Source organism: Salmo salar, chromosome 09 (assembly GCF_965601325.2).
Source record: "Salmo salar chromosome 09, fSalSal1, whole genome shotgun sequence".
Taxonomy (NCBI): domain Eukaryota; kingdom Metazoa; phylum Chordata; class Actinopteri; order Salmoniformes; family Salmonidae; genus Salmo; species Salmo salar.
In genome coordinates this window covers 81,257,035-81,277,311 of record NC_138299.1, presented here as the reverse complement: position 1 = coordinate 81,277,311, position 20,277 = coordinate 81,257,035, and the positions used below count along the sequence as shown (strand labels likewise).

Genomic DNA, 20,277 nt, shown 5'->3' with positions numbered 1-20,277 from the left:
TTTAGAACAAATGACCAGATGTTCAAGAAGGTAACAGTATATTTTATGGAGTTTATTTCAGTCTACTTGTTGAGTTGACCAGATTTGGCATAATACAGAGATAACGATAGCAGTTACAAAAATAGCTTATTTCTTTTACAACCAAATACACAACCAAATAGACAAACTCTAATTCATCTTATTCTTTTTATGAAACACACCAAACTGTCCTCAGACATTGTGTCAATAATGGATGGCAAATATTCCTTAAAAAAAGAAAAACTGATGATATCTGCCAAAGAAATAAACACATGTAATATTGCAGAGAAACATCAGTTTGTTAAATGGGCAATTCCACCACATTTCAACCTTATTCATTATCTCCAGTACCATATCAGTGTCTACATATGTGAAAACAGTGTGTTTCTATGATATGTGGTTACAAAGAATCCCTGGAGTCAAAATCCATCTGTTTAAGCTAGATATATCTTTTTTTTTACTCTTAAGGATTAAAAAGATGAGAAGAAAGGTGATTAAAAGAAGAAAGGTGAAAGAAGACAGATGAGAAGAAAGGTGCTCTGTGATATCCCAGGGTAGGATTAAAAGTGAAAAAATATGTGATTTTCAAAACCTGCAATGAATTTGTAGCCAGAGAGTGTATTTTCTTGCTCCCTACACCGCAGCGAATCTCATAGTGTTTGAATATCATTGCTTTTAAAATGTGTCATCGGGTAGAACTTTTTTACTTTATATTTTTTTCTACAGAATGTAGAAATGCGCTGTTTTCACATATGTAGACACTGGCATTGTGCTGGAGATAATGAAAATTAGGTTGAAAAGCGCTGGTATTGCACTTTAAGGAAGGCACATTGCTGCATACAGTAGGTCCAATACTAAATTACCTTAAGATAGGCACATTGCTGCCTACAGTATGACCAATACTAAATAACCTTTAAGGTAGGCACATTGCTGCCTACAGTATGTCCAATACTAAATTACCTTTAAGGTAGGCACATTGCTGCATACAGTATGTCCAATACTAAATTACCTTTAAGGTAGGCACATTGCTGCATACAGTATGTCCAATACTAAATGAGAATGAAAAAGGAAACAAATATGATTGATCACCATATCCCAGTTGGAAATAACATGTTATGAATGAAAATACTGAAACCTGTGCATTAGTAAAGTACAATATAATGAAAGAATTGCTTATTAACTTCCACAGTCATACATTTCATAGCATAAATGTAGTATAATGAAACTCACAAGTTATAAGCTCCTTATATCAGTCATGTGCTGTTGACATTGAAATGGTGTTTGTGTGTGTGTGTGTGTGTGTGTGTGTGTGTGTGTGTGTGTGCGTGCGTGCGTGCGTGCGTGCGTGCGTGTGTTTGCGTGCGTGTGTGCGCGCGTGTGTAGGGTTGACAGAGAACCATACAGGAAGACTAAACACAGAGTGATCGAGCACCAAGAAGATAGATCTCCAAAAGACAATCCATAAAGTTAGAAAGAAATATGTAAATCAGAATTAAACAGTATTTCATCTAAATGTGTTTTTAGCTAAAGTTAAGTGATAATCCTTCAATATACTTCAAAACTGTACTGTCAACACTGTCAGAAAATACTGATGTGATATTACTAATTGGCTTATGTCTGATAAAAGCCAAATTAATCACAAAATTACTTTATATTCAAACTGTTTGTTGAACTTCATTGATGAAATACTGCAAATTGCTCCAGTTCTGAATTTGAATTTAACACAATGAACTCAGTATGCATCTGTATATTATACAAACATGTCCATGCACAGGAATGCAAATGTAACTCACCTAGAATAAAAGAAAACATCACACTTGTTATCACTGCCAGTAAGACACACACAAAACACATCTGCATTATATGTATTTTTTTTTTACATGGAAAGACTGTTAGAGACTTAAAGATGTATCTTCGCGAACTATATACCTCAGTAACTTATTGCCTTAGTGTGCTGGTATGGGAGAGGTTTTCATGATGCTATATAATGCTGTGACTTGTGTTGATCATGCATTTTATTAAATGTAAACACAAAATAAAAGATGTCATAAAAACACTTTCATCATATCCACAGAATTGTATTACTACTACCACTACTATTATTATTATTATTATTATTATTATTATGTGACATCATAGGTAAATCCTTGCCTCTGTAGCCCAGAACCAACAGTGAGCGTGATGAAAACCACAACTACAATTTATGGGTGAGATCACTCTTCAAGTGAAAGTGGAAATGCAGTGTTCTGTGTCGCCCCCTCCTGGTGTGTTTCCATAACACAGGGTCTCAGTATTCGGAATGGAACTGAACGGCACAGAACGTTCCGTCACTCTCTAGAGGTTGTCTGTCCTTTGTGCTCTCATGTCTGTCTGTCTCTCCTGCATCTTCTCTCTGTCCTCCAGACCTGCTCTCCCCTCAGGGCTGAGAGAGAGTGAGACATTTGCATTTGAGCTTCTGTCTCCTCCTTTCAAAAACAGTGAGAGGAGAAGAGAGCACTGATCTACACTCCTCTCTCTATCACACCAGGAGGTCTGTCCATCCATGGGATCGAGCAGGGTGGAGCAAGCACACACCCTCAGGCAGCAACAGGGGCCAGGCAGCAACAGGGCCAGGCAGCAACAGGGCCAGGCAGCAACAGGGCCAGGCAGCAACAGGGCCAGGCAGCAACAGGGCAGACGAGACTCCATTAGTAAGGCAGTCATTACCCACTCTCCCTATTCATCAACCCTCCAGCAACATGTGTGTCTGTCCGTCCATCCGCCCATCTGTCTGTTAGGTTAGGAGTCTGTTTGCTCCTATATTTCCCGTACCCGATGTTGCTCCAAGATGGTTGTGTTCCATTTACTACATTTCACTTCACATCTAAAGTCTATGTGTACAAAAAATATCTGTATCGATCGATATATCCAGTCTGGTTAATATTGTTGACTCAAAATAACGTCCATGATAAAAAAAGCTCAATATATTATATAAAACGTTTCCATAAAAAGGCAAAAAATAACAAAAAAGCAATGTAGTATTCAGTTGCAATATATACCATATCAATATGTACAGTGGCCACGCTTGATGTTAGTCATCACTGCAAGAGAAGGAAAGCAGGGATTATAGTGGGGGTCACAGGTCAAGAGGTCACAGATCAAGAACAACACAAAGGTTACTAACGTTAGCAAAGTCACTAGGGCTCTATAATACATGCTTTGTACTTCATCCTAATCATACTCATCAGAGGATTATTATATAACATACATGTTATAATCATACCCCAATCATATTTATTTATTGGGCTTAATACATGCTAATTGGTACAGTAAAATAATCTGAGTTAGGGGATGATCATTGCATTGTTCACTGTTTATCTTGAAATTCTGGTTTGATTGACAATGTTCTCTCATCATATTGCATGTGGTTGCAAATGAATGTACTACATATTACTCAGGCAGGTATTAATGAATGTACTACATATTACTCAGGCAGGTATTAATGAATGTACTACATACTACTCAGGCAGGTATTAATTAATGTACTACATATTACTCAGGCATGTATAAATGAATGTACTACATATTACTCAGGCAGGTATTAATGAATGTACTACATATTACTCAGGCAGGTATTGAGCCACACTGGACATTCGAATCCCCACTCACCTTGTGCCAACATCCTGGTATGGGCAGTCCATCTTGCCCCTAGTGGTAACAGAACAAGGGAGGGGTGGTTAGTGGTGCAGTTTCATGTCATGTGGGGTGAAAACACCAAAGAACTTTACCATACCACATGCAGTCAGCACATTGACAACCACATCCAGACCACAACACAACTCTGCGTAATTTTCATAATAAACATGATGCTGATTTTAAGATTCCTGTGACAATCCAGCCTGCTGATGTTAGGAGATTACAGATTTCAGAGAGAAAACACACATGGAACAACAGGCTAAGGGAAACAGTGCATGGGATAGAATGAGGGAAAAGGCAGACACAAAAAGGTGGAAAGAGGTAGAAAAGTGGGAACAGGTAAAGATACTGTACCAAAGGACAGGGGGGCTCAGGGCCAGAAGGAGGAAGAGAAGGAGGGGTGGACGGTACCCCTTCATCAGAAAGTCCTTTAGTCCCATTAGAACCCTGTCAGCAAGAGCCAACCCACTGTTACACATACTCTGAACATACATCCCTCCCACAGACAGACAAAAACATCCATTGGAAATCATAGAAATAGAGATTAAAAAGGAAAATTGTAAACACAAAGTGGTTACATATTTTATCCAGTCTGGCTCAAATGTCCATACTGTCATGGATGAAAGGTCAAGGTTGACATACCACAGGACAGGGCTGGTCCAGTCCAGGAGGACCCTGCTCCCCCTTCCCGCCCTTCAGACCTCTCTTCCCCATCGTCCCCCGGTCACCCTGCAGAGAGAGAGAAAGAGTGAGAGAGATAGACTCAGTGAGCATAGCCTTGCTATTGAGAAATGCCGCCGTAGGCAGACCTGGCTCTTAAGAGAAGATGGGCTATGTGAACACTGCCCACAAAATGAGGTGGAAACTGAGCTGCACTTCCTAACCCCCAACCAAATGTATGGCCATATTAGAGACACATATTTCCCTCAGATTACACAAACCCAATTTTGATAAACTCCCATATCTACTGGGTGAAATACCAGTGTGACATCACATCAGCAAGATTTGTGACCTGTTACTACAAGGGCAACCAGTGTAAATACAACCCATATTTATGTTTATTTATTTTCCCTTTTGTACTTTAACTATTTGCACATAATGACATTTGAAATGTCTATTATTTTGGAACTTTTGTGAGTGTAATGTTTACTGTTAATTTGTATTGTTTATTATCTACTTCACTTGCTTTGGCAATGTTAACATATGCCAATAAAGCTCTTAAATTGAATTGAGAGAGAGAGAGAGAGAGAGAGAGAGAGAGAGAGAGAGAGAGAGAGAGAGAGAGAGAGAGAGAGAGAGACAGACAGACAGAGAGTGTTGTGCACTAGAGTAGTTCCACTACATGTAAGTCAACTCGTACTTTAACTACATTTTGCCGTAGCATGTTGGTAGTTCAACTAAATAAACATCTTCTTAGTCTTTTCAGTAGTTAATTACTTTTTTGCCATGTAATGGTGCAGCTAACTATTGGAACCACACACTATATTTTCAACCCCCAAGGCATTTCTTGCAAACCCCCCACAAATTTGTATTATATGACATTTAAGATTTAGATATGATACTTTTTCACAAAGTAGTTTTGATGCAGGCCTAGTGAACACATTTTTCAAGGTAACTTTAGTAACTTATTAAAAACGATATTTCTCTTAATGGTAACTTTCCTGTAGCTCAACTTCTTCCAGGGTGAAGTAATTGGTAGTTTGGTAAACTATATTTTCAGAGTAGATTCCCCAACACTGAGTATTCCCTGTAGGCCTAAAACACCAAATATAACTGACCACAATCATCAAACAAGAAGATTAGATGAATCAGGTAGAAATCCTGGGCCAAGCTGGTATGGTGTAGGTTCAATGACTATATACACAGAGTGTACAAAACATTAGGAACACTTGCTCTTTCCATGACATAGACTGGCCAGGTGAATCCAGGTAAAAGCTTTGATCCCTTATTGATGTCACTGGTGGTTAAATACATTTTAAATCAGTGTAGATGAAGGGGAGGTGACAGGTTAAAGACGGATTTATAAGCCTTGAGACAATTGAGATATTGATTATGTATGTGTGCCATTCAGAGGGTGAATGGGCAAGACAATATTTAATTGCCTTTGATTGGGGTATGGTAGTAGATGCCAGGTGCACCAGTTTGGGTCAAGAACTGCAACGCTTCTGTTTTTTTTAAACTCAACAGTTTCCTGTGTGTATCAAGAATGGTCCACCACCCAAAGGACATCCAGCCAACTTGACACAACCGTGGGAAGCATTGGAGTCAACATGGGCCAGCATCCCTGTGGAACACTTTCGACACCTTGTAGAGTCCATGCCCCGACGAATTGAGGATGTTCTGAGGGCAAAAAGGGGTGCAACTCAATATTAGGAAGGTGTTCTTAATGTTTTGTACACTCAGTGTATCGTAGACCAGTTGTGTTCATTAAGTATCTACTGCATGTAACACATATTGTTGGAACATTTTGCGAGTAAGCCAACAGTTCTTCATGCTTTAGTATCTCCATCAATGTCATTGTGGAGGAAAAGTAGGCCACCATTTTTGTCAGGACATACTGGGATTTTGAGGTTGAGAACTCTGGCCCATGCATAATGCAGCATCATAATGCCATTGCCATGACAACATACCTAACAATCCAGATGTTGCAGGAATGCATTCCGTTTCTTTATCACTTGCTGCTGGACACTTGGTGAGATATCAATATCAATATTGAGAGAACAGCATTGTTTTACAAAGTACCCTGAGAGAATGGCTATTGGCACAAATGCATCTGCCGTTACTGGTGAGAAGGCTTATTAAACTTCATCATTGCGTGAGTCAGTGCCACTGGAAAGCTCTGTAGGACTACAATTTCCTCCTCATATTGTACAACCTGTGTGTCTCAGTGTGCCTATAGTGTTTTTAAATAGATATGAAAAACATGGGTTCACGGTAGGCCTATCACAACATTGAATTTGAAGGAGAAAGCAAGTGCATGATCCCACATGAAATATGGGAGTTCTTTTACATGCTCCGGAGTTAAGAATATTGTTAGCTTATATCGAGAGACCAAAAAAGCTAAACAGATAAACACATAATAATAATTAGTACTTCTAATTCTATGGGGGGCACATGAGAATTCTGTCCCTTCAAATAAGCATCACTGAACATCACCATTGATGCCACGCCCTGACCTGAGAGAGCCGTTTTTCTCTGTTTGGTTAGGTCAGGGTGTGACATGGGGTGGGCATTCTATGAGTTGTATGTCTATGTTGTCTTTTTCTTTGATTGGCCGAGTATGGTTTCCAATCAAAGGCAGCTGTCATTTGTTGTCTCTGATTGGGAATCATACTTAGGCAGCCCTTTTTCCCACAGTCTGTTGTGGGATCTTGTCTTTGTGTTGCATGCCTAGCTTTTCGTTCGTTGTATTGTTTTTGCTGGTTCACATTGAAAATAAAAATATGATGAACCCACGCTGCGCCTTGGTCTCCTCCTAAAACAGCCCCCTATACACCAGACTACACACCCCTCCTATAAACAGCCCCCTATACCCCATACTATACACCCCTCCTATAAACAGCCCCCTATACCCCAGACTATACACCCCTCCTATAAAAACAGCCCCCTATACCCCAGACTATACACCCCTCCTATAAACAGCCCCCTATACCCCAGACTATACACCCCTCCTATAAAAACAGCCCCCTATACCCCATACTATACACCCCTCCTATAAAAACAGCCCCCTATACCCCATACTATACACCCCTCCTATAAAAACAGACCCCTATACCCCATACTATACACACCTCCTATAAAAACAGACCCCTATACCCCATACTATACACCCCTCCTATAAAATCCTCAAAAAGTTCTACATCTGCATTATTGAGAGCATCTTGACTGACTGCATCAACGCTTGGTATGGCAACTGCTTGGCATCCGACTGCAAGGCGCTACAGAGGGTAGTGCATACGGCCCAGTACATCACTGGGGCCAAGCTCCCAGACATCCAGGACCTCTATACCAGACAGTGTCAGAGGAAAGTCCTAAAAAAGACTCCAGCCATCCAAGTCATAGACTGTTCTCTCTGCTACCGCACTGCAAGCGGTCCCGGAGCGCCAAGTCTGGAACCAAAAGGCTCCTAAACAGCTTCTACCCCCAAGTCAACAGCTAATCAAATGGCTATCCGGACTATTTGCATTGACCCCCTTTTTTGCACACTCACTGGATCCTACCTACATACACACACAAAATACACTCCAACACACACACACACACACACACACACACACACACACACAGACACAGACACACACACACACACACACACACACACACACACACACACACACACACACACACACACACACACACACACACACACACACACACACACATATTGACTCCACAAACACACACTCTCAAATAGACACAATTTCACTCTTTACATACGCTGCTGCTACTCTGTTTATTATATATCCTGACTGCCTAGTTACTTTTAATACATACTGTATTACCTCAATTACCTTAACTACCTCGTACCCCTGCACATTGACTTGGCACTGGTACTCCTTGTACATAGCCTCGCATTTTTTTTTATTGTGTTATCGTTTCCTTGAATTTTTGTTATTATTGTTTGCTAATAAAAAAAAAGCCTTACTTTGAACTCTGCATTGATGGAAAACAGCTCGTAAGCATGTCACGGTAAAGTCTATACCTGTTGTATTCGGCGCCAGTGACAAATACAATTGGATTTGATGCTGTGTATTTTGGTGGCCATATTTACAGATCATCCTAGTATATTAACAACTACAGTTCCCTACAGCACCCTAGTAGTGTACTTATGGTCCTTGTGTGGTCATAGTAACCATTAGTAATTAATCTCAGATCCCTACCCAATGTTTTATGGTATTAACATGCAGTGATGGAAAAAGTACACAATTGTCATACTTGAGTAAAAGTAAAGATACCTTAATATAAAATGACGAACGAGTACTTTTGGGTGTCAGGGAAAATGTTTGGAGTAAAAAGTACATTATTTCTTTAGAAGTAAAGGAGTCAAAAATATAATTAGCAAAGTAAAGTACAAATACCTCCAAAAAACGACTTAAATAGTACTTTAAATTACTTAAGTACTTTACACCCCTTCTAACACGTATTGGTTAACCCATCAACTTTAAACTGGCAAGACCTAAGTCAATGATGGCAGGTGACTATACAGGTGCAGCAACACTGATTATTATGTGTAATCATAGCAGGACTCTGGGCTATAGAAGAGAAGAAAATGCTCCTCCAACCTTGTCTCCTCTGTCTCCCCGGGATCCCTTCTCACCAGTCAGGCCTGGGAAACCCTGTAGAGGGAGGAACAGGTTAGTGTGTGCTGCAGCGAGTTCCCTGTGTCATAGAGTGGCAGGTCAAAGGTCAAAAACACTTTCATCCTTACATCCATTCCAGGCTCCCCGGACTTGCCCTGTCAACACACATTCATGAATGCATCAGTGCCAGCATGACTGAGACCATGAAATGCAATGACTGTAGACCTGATATACTGAGGTTATCTAATGATGATGGCGTCACCCACCTTCTCTCCTTTTGTGCCTGGGAGACCCACCAAACCTGTGGGACCAGGGGGACCCTGAGGACCATCCATACCCTGGAGAGGACAGACATACTGTATGTTGGACATCATCATACTGCTGGTCTTCCTCCTCCTAATCTCATACATACACTACCGTTCAAAAGTTTGGGGTCACTTAGAAATGTCCTTGTTTTTGAAAGAAAAGCACATTTTTTTTGTCCATTGAAATAACATCAAATTGATCAGAAATACAGTGTAGACATTGTTAATGTTGTAAATGACTATTGTAGCTGGAAACAGCAGGTTTTCTATGGAATATCTACATAGGCGTACAGATGCCCATTATCAGCAACCATCCCTCCTGTGCTCCAATGCCACGTTGTGTTAGATAATCCAATTTTATCATTTTAAAAGGCTAATTGATCATTAGAAAACCCTTTTCCAATTATGTTAGCACAGCTGAAAACTGTTGTTTTGATTAAAGAAGCAATAAAACTGTCCTTCTTTAGACTAGATGAGTATCTGGAGCATCAGCATTTGTGGGTTCGATTACAGGCTCAAAATGGCCAGAAACAAAGAACTTTCTTCTGAAACTCATCAGTCTATTCTTGTTCTGAGAAATGAAGGCTATTCCATGCGAGAAATTGCCAATATCCGCAAAACACCAGTCTCAACGTCAACAGTGAGGAGGCGACTCTGGGATGCTGGCCTCTGTCTAGTGTCGGTGTTCTTTTGCCCATCTTAATCTTTTCCTTTTATTGGCCAGTCTGAGATATGGCTTTTTCTTTGCAACTCTGCCTAGAAGGCCAGCATCCCGGAGTCGCCGCTTCACTGTTGACATTGAGACTGGTGTTTTGTGGCTACTATTTAATGAAGCTGCCAGTTGAGGACTTGTGAGGAGTCTGTTCCTCAAACTAGACACTATAATGTACTTGTCCTCTTGCTCAGTTGTGCATAAGGGCCCCCCACTCCTCTTTCTATTCTGGTTAGAGCCAGTTTACGCTGTTCTGTGAAGGCAATAGTTCACAGCGTTGTATGAGATCTTCAGTTTCTTGACAATATCTCGCATGGAATAGCCTTCATTTCTCAGAACAAGAATAGACTGACGAGTTTCAGAAGAAAGTTCTTTGTTTCTGACCATTTTGAGCCTGAAATCGAACCCACAAATGCTGATGCTCCAGATACTCAACCAGTCAAAAGTTTGGACACACCTACTCATTCAAGGGTTTTTCTGGAAACCGTGTGTTTGATACCATTTCACTGAGACCACTCCAGTCATTACCATGAGCCCGTTTTCCCCAATTAATAAGGTACCACCAACCTCCTGTGATATATATATATATATATATATACACTGCTCAAAAAAATAAAGGGAACACTTAAACAACACAATTTAACTCCAAGTCAATCACACTTCTGTAAAATCAAACTGTCCACTTAGGAAGCAACACTGATTGACAATACATTTCACATGCTGTTGTGCAAATGGAATAGACAACAGGTGGAAATTATAGGCAATTAGCAAGACACCCCCAATAAAGGAGTGGTTCTGCAGGTGGTGACCACAGACCACTTCTCAGTTCCTATGCTTCCTGGCTGATGTTTTGGTCACTTTTGAATGCTGGCGGTGCTTTCACTCTAGTGGTAGCATGAGACGGAGTCTACAACCCACACAAGTGGCTCAGGTAGTGCAGCTCATCCAGGATGGCACATCAATGCAAGCTGTGGCAAGAAGGTTTGCTGTGTCTGTCAGCATAGTGTCCAGAGCATGGAGGCGCTACCAGGAGACAGGCCAGTACATCAGGAGACGTGGAGGAGGCCGTAGGAGGTCAACAACCCAGCAGCAGGACCGCTACCTCCGCCTTTGTGCAAGGAGGAGCAGGAGAAGCACTGCCAAAATGACCTCCAGCAGGCCACAAATGTGCATGTGTCTGCTCAAACGGTCAGAAACAGACTCCATGAGGGTGGTATGAGGGCCCGACGTCCACGGGTGGGGGTTGTGCTTATAGCCCAACACCGTGTAGGACGTTTGGCATTTGCCAGAGAACACCAAGATTGGCAAATTCGCCACTGGCGCCCTGTGCTCTTCACAGATGAAAGCAGGTTCACACTGAGCACGTGACAGACGTGACAGAGTCTGGAGACACCGTGGAGAACGTTCTGCTGCCTGCAACATCCTCCAGCATGACCGGTTTGGCGGTGGGTCAGTCATGGTGTGGGGTGGCATTTCTTTGGGGGGCCGCACAGCCCTCCATGTGCTCGCCAGAGGTAGCCTGACTGCCATTAGGTACCGAGATGAGATCCTCAGACCCCTTGTGAGACCATATGCTGGTGCGGTTGGCCCTGGGTTCCTCCTAATGCAAGACAATGCTAGACCTCATGTGGCTGGAGTGTGTCAGCAGTTCCCGCAAGAGGAAGGCATTGATGCTATGGACTGGCCCGCCCGTTCCCCAGACCTGAATCCAATTGAGCACATCTGGGACATCATGTCTCGCTCCATCCACCAGCGCCACATTGCACCACAGACTGTCCAGGAGTTGGCGGATGCTTTAGTCCAGGTCTGGGAGGAGATCCCTCAGGAGACCATCCGCCACCTCATCAGGAGCATGCCCAGGCGTTGTAGGGAGGTCATACAGGCACGTGGAGGCCACACACACTACTGAGCCTCATTTTGACTTGTTTTAAAGACATTACATCAAAGTTGGATCAGCCTGTAGTGTGGTTTTCCACTTTAATTTTGAGTGTGACTCCAAATCCAGACCTCCATGGGTTGATAAATTGGATTTCCATTGACTATTTTTGTGTGATTTTGTTGTCAGCACATTCAACTATGTAAAGAAAAAAGTATTTAATAAGATTATTTCATTCATTCAGATCTAGGATGTGTTATTTTAGTGTTCCCTTTATTTTTTTGAGCAGTATATATATATGTACACACACACACAGAAAAGTATGTGGACACCCCTTTAAATTAGTGGATTTTGCTTTTTCAGCCACGCCCGTGGCTGACAGGTGTATGAAATCGAGCACAACAGCCATGCAATCTACAAACATTGGCAGTAGAATGGACTTACTGAAGAGCTCAGTGACTTTCAGTGTGGCACTGTCATAGGATGCCACCTTTCCAACAAGTCAGTTTGCAAAATCTCTGCCCTGCTAGAGCTGCCCCGGTCAACTGTAAGCGCTGTTATTGTGTCACACAAGCTCGTCACACAAGCTCACAGAACAGGGACCGCCGAGTGCTGAAGCGCGTAGCGTATAAAAAGCGTCTGTCCTCGGTTGCAACACTCACTACCGAGTTCCAAACTGCCTCTAGAAGCAACGTCAGCACAATAACTGTTTGTTGGGAGCTTCATTAAATGGGTTTCCATGGCCGAGCAGCCGCTCACAAGCCTAAGATCACCATACTCAATGCCAGGCATCGGCAGGGGTGGTGTAAAGCTCGCCACCATTGGACTCTGGAGCAGTGGAAACGCATTCCCTGGAGTGATGAATCACGCTTTACCGGCAGTCCAAAAGACAAATCTGGGTTTGCCGGGTGCCAGGAGAACGCGACCTGCCCGAATGCATTGCCCAACATCAGTGCCCGACCTCACATAATGCTATTGTGGCTGAATGGAAGCAAGTCCCCGCAGCAATGTTCCAACATCTAGTGGAAAGCCTTCCCAGAAGAGTGGAGGCTGTTATAGCACCAAAGGGGGGGACCAACTCCAATGTAATGCCCATGACTCTGGAATGAGATTTTCAACGAGCAGGTTTCCACATACTTTTGGTCATGTAGTGTATATTATTATTAATGTTATTTATTTTTGGGGATATAAGTTTTTTGTTAAAAAGACTAAAATCACCAGGAATTCAGCTGAAAATGAGGTTACTTTAGTCAATCTGTTTCCAAGTATTCCCACTAATAAAAAATTATAACTGATGGGGTCTCAATGTAATCAAGATATGCAATGATAGCTATTTTCAAAACTCCCCTCTTTTTGGGCTAGTTGTGGTCAATTTGCAGTGTCCAAATGATCATAATTATGATCCGGCCCCGCGACCATCCACTCTGATAAAAAGCTGCCCGCGGCTGAATCTAGTTGTCTACCCCTGGTCTACAGTATCACTCACCCTCAGTCCAGCAGTTCCAATGTCTCCCTTGTCCCCTTTAGCTCTATCTCCAGGCTCTCCCTGCATGGGAACACATGATTCTCACTCTACACTCCAGAGCAGCTTCAGAATACAGACATTACTGGAGCCCTGGAGCTCTAATCTTACCTTAGGGCCAGGCATTCCATGGTGACCCTGGAAGACACAGAGATCATATCAGTGCTATGTATCTGAAGGGATTCAGCCGCATCATGTATATTGGGGAACAGAGGGGTGAAGCTGTTATATTCTAACACTCACCATGTACCCTGGAGGTCCGGGGAGTCCTGGGGGGCCGGGGGGGCCCGGCTGAGAAATCATCTGAACCTGAATAACAAAACACAATCAAGATGATCATATCAATGTCACCCCACTGTCTGTCTGAAGCAGTGTTAAAACCAATGCCCTGTGGGCCAACTTGTGCACATAGTGACTTTCAGTGTGTTTCTCTTACCAGGTTATCTTCCAGCCTGGAGTCTCCCATCTCTCCCTTCTGTCCATCTATTCCCTGAGACACAGACAGACAGACAGACAGACAGACAGACAGACAGACAGACAGACAGACAGACAGACAGACAGACAGACAGACAGACAGACAGACAGACAGACAGACAGACAGACAGACAGACAGACAGACAGACAGACAGACAGACAGACAGACAGACAGACAGACAGACAGACAGGGGGATTTAACATCTTACAGCACTCAACAGGTCGTGCCACTCAACAGGTCGGTCCACTCAACAGGTCGTGCCACTCAACAGGTCGGTCCACTCAACAGGTCGTGCCACTCAACGGGTCGTGCCACTCAACTGTCTGTCTATCAGTATCAGTGTATGACTAGTCTCTCTCTACTAACCCCTGGCCTAGAGACTCAGTGTATGATTCTAGTCTATCTATACTAACCACTGGCCCAGAGAGACACGTCAGTGTATGATTCTAGTCTATCTATACTAACCACTAGCCTGGAGACCCATCAGTGTATGACTAGTCTCTCTCTACTAACCCCTGCCCTAGAGACTCAGTGTATGATTCTAGTCTATCTATACTAACCACTGGCCCAGAGAGACACGTCAGTGTATGATTCTAGTCTATCTATACTAACCACTGGCCTGGAGACCCATCAGTGTATGACTAGTCTCTCTCTACTTACCCCTGGCCCAGAGAGACCCATCTCTCCTTTCTCTCCTTTCTCTCCGATTGACCCTGTCTCCCCCATATCTCCCTTCGGACCCTAACAGGAGAGGAGGGTAGAGTTCAAAGGTGAGGGGAGCTTCGATTAATTATGTTCATGATCATCCCAGATAAAAATTGCATTAAATACAAAATGTACTGAATGACTGTTCTGTTCAGCGAACATTGGAATGATATGCTGATTTAATGGGATTGTGGGATATTCAAAATGTTAACTGGACATTAGTGTGACTACCATACCTTCTCCCCATCCAGTCCAGATGGTCCAGGCAAGCCTAGCTCTCCCTGGAGTGGGGAGGAAAATAACTTAACTCATCCTCAAGAGTCTTCATTGACTTCCAGTGATTAAAACTACAATGCATAGTATTTTACCCCCCTCATTTCCTTCAGAACTTCCTCAATTCATCAGGGCATGGACTCTACAAGGTGTCAAAAGCATTCCATAGGGATACTGGCCCATGTTGACTCCAATGCTTCCCACGGTTGTGTCAAGTTGGCTGGATGTCCTTTGAGTGGTGGACCATTCTTGATACATACATGAAACTGTTGAGTGTGAAAAACCCACCAGTGTTGCAGTTCTTGATTCAAACTGGTGCGCCTGGCACCTACTACCATACCCCGTTCAAAGGCACTTAAATATTTTGTCTTGCCCATTCACCCTCTGAATGGCACACATACACAATCCTTCATTTACATTGATTGAAGTGGATTTGACAAGTGACATCAATAAGGGACCATAGCTTTCACCTGGTCAGTCTTTGTCATGGAAATAATGTTTTATATACTCAGTATATATTGATATAATGTATTGTAGCAGGCTCAAGGGTGTGGGGTTTCCACGTCACCAAGTTCAATAACAAAACATGCACCAGTAGCACAACTAGAATACAAATGGGCAGTTTATTAGGGATTTTTGTACACTGGGGAATAAGGGGGAATTCACCAATTACTTCACAGTTCACAAGCCTTTCTCGTAGTCCATTCCGTTCTCCAGGGGTAATCCTAAAACTCGGGGGGGCTGCACCACTCACTATTTGATTATATCAGCTTCCAACATCGTTTTTATCTCGGTCCTGACAGCCTCTCTCCTGGCTTCCGGTAGAGTTTCAACTTCACCTTTTTCCCGGGTCTGATGATGATGCTGTGCCAGATCGGTGTGTCCTGGTTCACTGGAGAACAGATCCAGGTTTTGGCCGACCAAATCCCTCAGCTCCTGCTTCTGGGCTTGGCTCAGCTGCTCCCCCATTGGCACCTCCGCCAACTCAGTCTCTGTGGTGGCCTTCTTCGGGGAAATAGAGTACATCACGTGCATTCCATTTCTTTAGCAAATTCACATGGTAAAGCTGGGTCAGATGCCTACGTGTCGGCTGTCTGACCCTACATTTAACTTCACCCACCTTCTCAATGACTTCGTATGGCCTGTTCCATCGGGCCAAAAGCTTACATTCTGAGGTGGGGACAAACATCGACACTTTGCTCCTGGATGAAAGTCCCTTCGTTGTAACCCTCTGTTGTACACCCGCGCTTGGGCCTCCTGGGCCTCCAGCATGTGTTCCCTTACCAGGGGCCACAGGGTTGCCATCCAATCGCTCATGTCACCCACGTGCTCCACCAAGGTTCGGCGGGGCAACGGTTGCGGTTCCCAGGCTTCTTTAGCCACGTCCAGCAGTCCTCGGGGTTGTCTCCCGTACAGGAGTTCGAAGGGAGAGAATCCTGTTGAAGCTTGGGGCACTTCTCGGATCGAGAACATCAGGTAGGGTAACAGCTGGTCCCAATTCTTTCAGTCAGCCTCCATCACCTTCTTTATCATCTGCTTCAGGGTTCGATTTAATCTTTCCATCAACCCATCAGGCTGTGGGTGAATCACTGAGGTGCACAACTGGATTATTTTCATTAGCTTGCATAGATCCTTCATGATTTGTGACATGAACGGGGTGCCTTGGTTGGTCAATATCTCATCGGGGATGCCTACTCGGGAGAACAGCATGACCAACTCATGTGTGATTCCCTTGGTGGCCATGGTGCACAGGGGAATGGCTTCCGGGTACCTGGTGGCATAATCCAGAATCACAAAATCACTAGAAAGTATTGGTGCCCTCGGTTGCTCTTGGGTAGAGGTCCCACCAGGTCCATTGCAATCCTGCTGAAAGGGACTGAAATAATAGGTAGGGGAATTAAGGGACTGCGAAAACTGGGTTTTTCTGGCACTCCGGGCAACTGCGGCAATATTCTTCCACTGCTCTCTTCACCCCTTGGCAGTAAAATTGTGCCTTGATCCTGTCTAAGGTCTTCTCCAGCCCTAGGTGAGCCCCAAGAAGGTTGGAGTGCGCCAAATGCAGGACAGATGGTACAAAGGGACGGGGACCCAACAAAAACTACAGACATTCGTCATTCTTCTTCACGACCTGATATAGCAACTTGTTCTTTATACAAAAATGGGAGTAGGTTACTTGACTTACCCCTCCACTGGCTTTCCGTCTACCGCAGCCACCTGCTGGAGAGTGCTGGTCAAGTTGGGATCCTGCAGTTGGGCCGTGCCGAACCGGCCCGCTAGAGAGGCGGGCTCTGGTGCCACCTCATGGTTCATTGGGAACATGTCTTCCAGACTCGCCACCTCTTCGTCCAGTCTGGCTTTAGAGTCCCCCTCTGAGAGGGGTTTGGTTGATGCCTGCGGGTCCACATCCTGGAATCCACACATCCGGTCATTACGCCATCTGGCATCCCTCCCACCTCTCCGGCTTCCTCCTCCCTTCTGGTTCCCTACGTCTCCAGACATACTGGTCCACAGTTGGCTGACCATCGGGAAATCCCTCCCGATAAGGACCGGCACAGGCAGGTTTGGGACGACTCCCACTGGTCTTGTGTGTTGTCCCTTTGTGGTCTGTAAGTGGAGGAGTGTGATAGGGTAGTCCTTGGTCTCACCGTGTATGCACATGATGGCCACGGTCTCCGCAAGGTTCGGGGACTGGGCGATGATCACCATACTCCCAGAGTCCACAAGTGCCGTGGTGTCCTTTCCATTGGCTCTTACCGGGGTGACAGGGGAAGGACCACTCTCCCTAGTCCAGCATGCCATCAGCAAGCCGCAGGGCCACAGGTTGGCTACCTCACTGGTTGAGGCCGAAGGCATTGGGACATGGCAGTTTGAACAGTTCCAGGCGATGTGTCCCGGCTCTCCACACTCATAGCATTTCCTGCTGTCCAAGAAGGGGCGTCAGGGAGCTGGCTGTGGGTGTTCCTCCATCCTTGGCCGGGGTCCCGGCGTGGTCCTCCATCCTTTTTTGCTCCTTCGGGCGAGTGAAGGGTTCCTCCTTCCGTGGTTGTCCACTGTGCAGGACCTCCAAAGCCACCTGTTGTCCTTCCACCAGTTGATCTGCGATCTGGGGGTTAGCTTGGCTGGCTAACTTTTTAGCTTCGAACGGGAGAGAGCGTAGAAATGTATCTATGACCACTTTTTCGATGGTCGTGAGCATCAGGGGCTCAGTAGTTAGCCAGCCTAATTAGATTATGCATTTGTGATCGGTGGGATGCTGTAAGATCATATGCCCAATCATGGAATCTTTGTGCCCTGCTAATCAGGGTGTAAACATACCGGTGCAGGATCTCCTTTTTCAGCACCTCGTAATGCGTCGCCTGGTCAACCGTCAGATCCTGATAGGTCTTCTGTGCCACGCCTGACAGGAAGGGTGCTAACAGGCTGGCCCATTGCTCATGGGGCCATTTCTCCCTAGCCACCATCCTCTCGAAGGCAAGCCTCAATGTCGCCAGCCTCTGTCAGCTTCAGTATAAAGCTACTGGGTTCTGGACAAGAGAATGCTGCGCCTGCCACTATGCCGGCCTGGGCAGCTGTCAGCTGACTGAGTTCAGCTTGCAGGAGAGTGGTCATCTGACGCTGTTCATCTTGCAACTCCCAATGCATAACCAGCTGTGCTATGTTCGCCTCCACTATTGTGCTCTGTGTCTGTTTAATTATTGAGCTTGGTTTGGGTTGCCCGCATTCTCCAACATATGTAGCAGGCTCAAGGGTGTGGGGTTTCCACATCACCAAGTTCAATAACAAAACATGCACCAGTAGCACAACTAGAATACAAATGGGGTGTTTATTAGGGATTTTGGTACACTGGGGAATAAGGGGGAATTCACCAATTACTTCACAGTCCACAATCCATTCTCGTTGTCCATTCCGTTCTCCAGGGGTAAACCTAAAACTCGGGTCCTCAGACAATCCAGTTCGGTACACAAGGGAGGTAATCCGACAGTCCAGGTCACAACGAGTAATCTCACAGATATTGTCCTCTCTTCTCCCACTCTTCATAATGCACGTTTTTCTCTCCTTTCTCTGCCTCTTTGTGCAGGCTGCTTCCTCTTTTATCCCCAAGCACTCCCTGGCTTAATGTTCCACACACAGCCTTGCCTCATCGGGGCAGGAAGTCCATACAAGGCTAGGGAGTGGAGCCAGTGGGCTGCAAGATATCTCCCCTCAATAACCACTCAACCTCACCTCTCCCTGCCATCTGCCACAGTATATTGACAGAATGGATATGGATAGAATGGATATTGATAGAATGGAAATTCATAGAATGGATATTGATAGAATGGATATTGATAGAATGGATTATAGAAACTAATAGAAGAGTTGGCATGTTTATAGTTAGATAAATAAGACCTTACCTTTCCACCTGGGGACCCTGGTAATCCTGGTGGGCCCTAGAAAGGGACAGACAGAGAGAGAGAGAGAGATAGAGAGAGAGAAAGAGAGAGAGGTTACACAAAATACAAAGCATCAGTTCAATTAAATTTGTCACAGCGTTCAACAAAAACAGGAACATTGTGGATGGATGGTGGATTTCACAATACGACCCTGTCAGTAAACAAACAGATCATTATTTTCCTCTCTCTGTTTGCTGATGAGGACCAGCTTTGTTATGGATGCTTTGATGCAAATCGGCCTTAAAATGGCCATATTCAGGCAGGGCATGCAGTTGGCAAAACACAATACCCTGGCATTGTATCACACAACATGGTTGGTATAATTAACCCCGGGGTTAGGATGGTTGAACTCTCAGAGAAGGACTTTGGAGGCTTGGGCAAACAATAGGGAATATATTAGTCAACCAATCAAATGTACAAAAAAGGATCCAAACATTTCAAAGGTCCCTGTATACATGGCACTCAAGGGCACTGAAAGCACATCCTTCTCCAAACAGCTAGGCTGGCCACGACAGCTGAAACAGACCAGTACCTACCCAATTGCTTTGCCATAGTTTTTGTCAGGCCCTCAATCTGGAGGCCACGCACTGCAAGCCTGTGTACGTGGCCGAGACTGCCAAATATCAGCACCACCAGCTAGCACCTACACCTGAGGGTGTCCAAGCGTGCCACGAGGAGTTGGTATTTAATCAGCTTCTCACCAAAGGCCTGCTCCATGTAACCGTCAAATGAGCCCCTCCCCCTGGCCTCCCCCTCAACAACAATATCTGGCATATTGGGCACACAGGTCAACACATCATCATCAACATCAAACCAGGTCATGCCTAGCATTGTACAAATCCTTGTATGAACAGCAGCCTTTCCCAACATGGGCAATGGACTCCATTACATTTGACTCATGTAGAATACAAAATGGGTCATGGTTTGTAGGGTACCAGAGTGCTAGATTATATTTTATTGGTAGAACTTGCAGCCTCGCCTTA

At 44.4% G+C, this 20,277-nt stretch overlaps 1 protein-coding gene across 1 annotated transcript in view; it reads right to left on the bottom strand.

Moving 5' to 3' along the window:
- Window positions 1-31: 31 nt before the first annotated feature.
- The window catches only part of LOC106611943 (uncharacterized), a 72,532-nt gene continuing 52,286 nt past the window's right edge, over window positions 32-20,277 (bottom strand). Inside the window, exons 14-26 of the mRNA XM_082955965.1 lie at window positions 19,256-19,291; window positions 14,825-14,869; window positions 14,544-14,624; window positions 13,845-13,898; window positions 13,652-13,717; window positions 13,520-13,546; window positions 13,373-13,432; window positions 9,260-9,331; window positions 9,122-9,148; window positions 8,976-9,029; window positions 4,336-4,422; window positions 3,667-3,705; window positions 32-3,098 (exon numbers count right to left, since the gene is read on the bottom strand). Coding sequence (XP_082812091.1) covers window positions 3,096-3,098; window positions 3,667-3,705; window positions 4,336-4,422; window positions 8,976-9,029; window positions 9,122-9,148; window positions 9,260-9,331; window positions 13,373-13,432; window positions 13,520-13,546; window positions 13,652-13,717; window positions 13,845-13,898; window positions 14,544-14,624; window positions 14,825-14,869; window positions 19,256-19,291 — 651 coding nt within the window. The 3' untranslated portion in view covers window positions 32-3,095. The remainder of the gene's footprint in view (window positions 3,099-3,666; window positions 3,706-4,335; window positions 4,423-8,975; window positions 9,030-9,121; window positions 9,149-9,259; window positions 9,332-13,372; window positions 13,433-13,519; window positions 13,547-13,651; window positions 13,718-13,844; window positions 13,899-14,543; window positions 14,625-14,824; window positions 14,870-19,255; window positions 19,292-20,277) is intronic.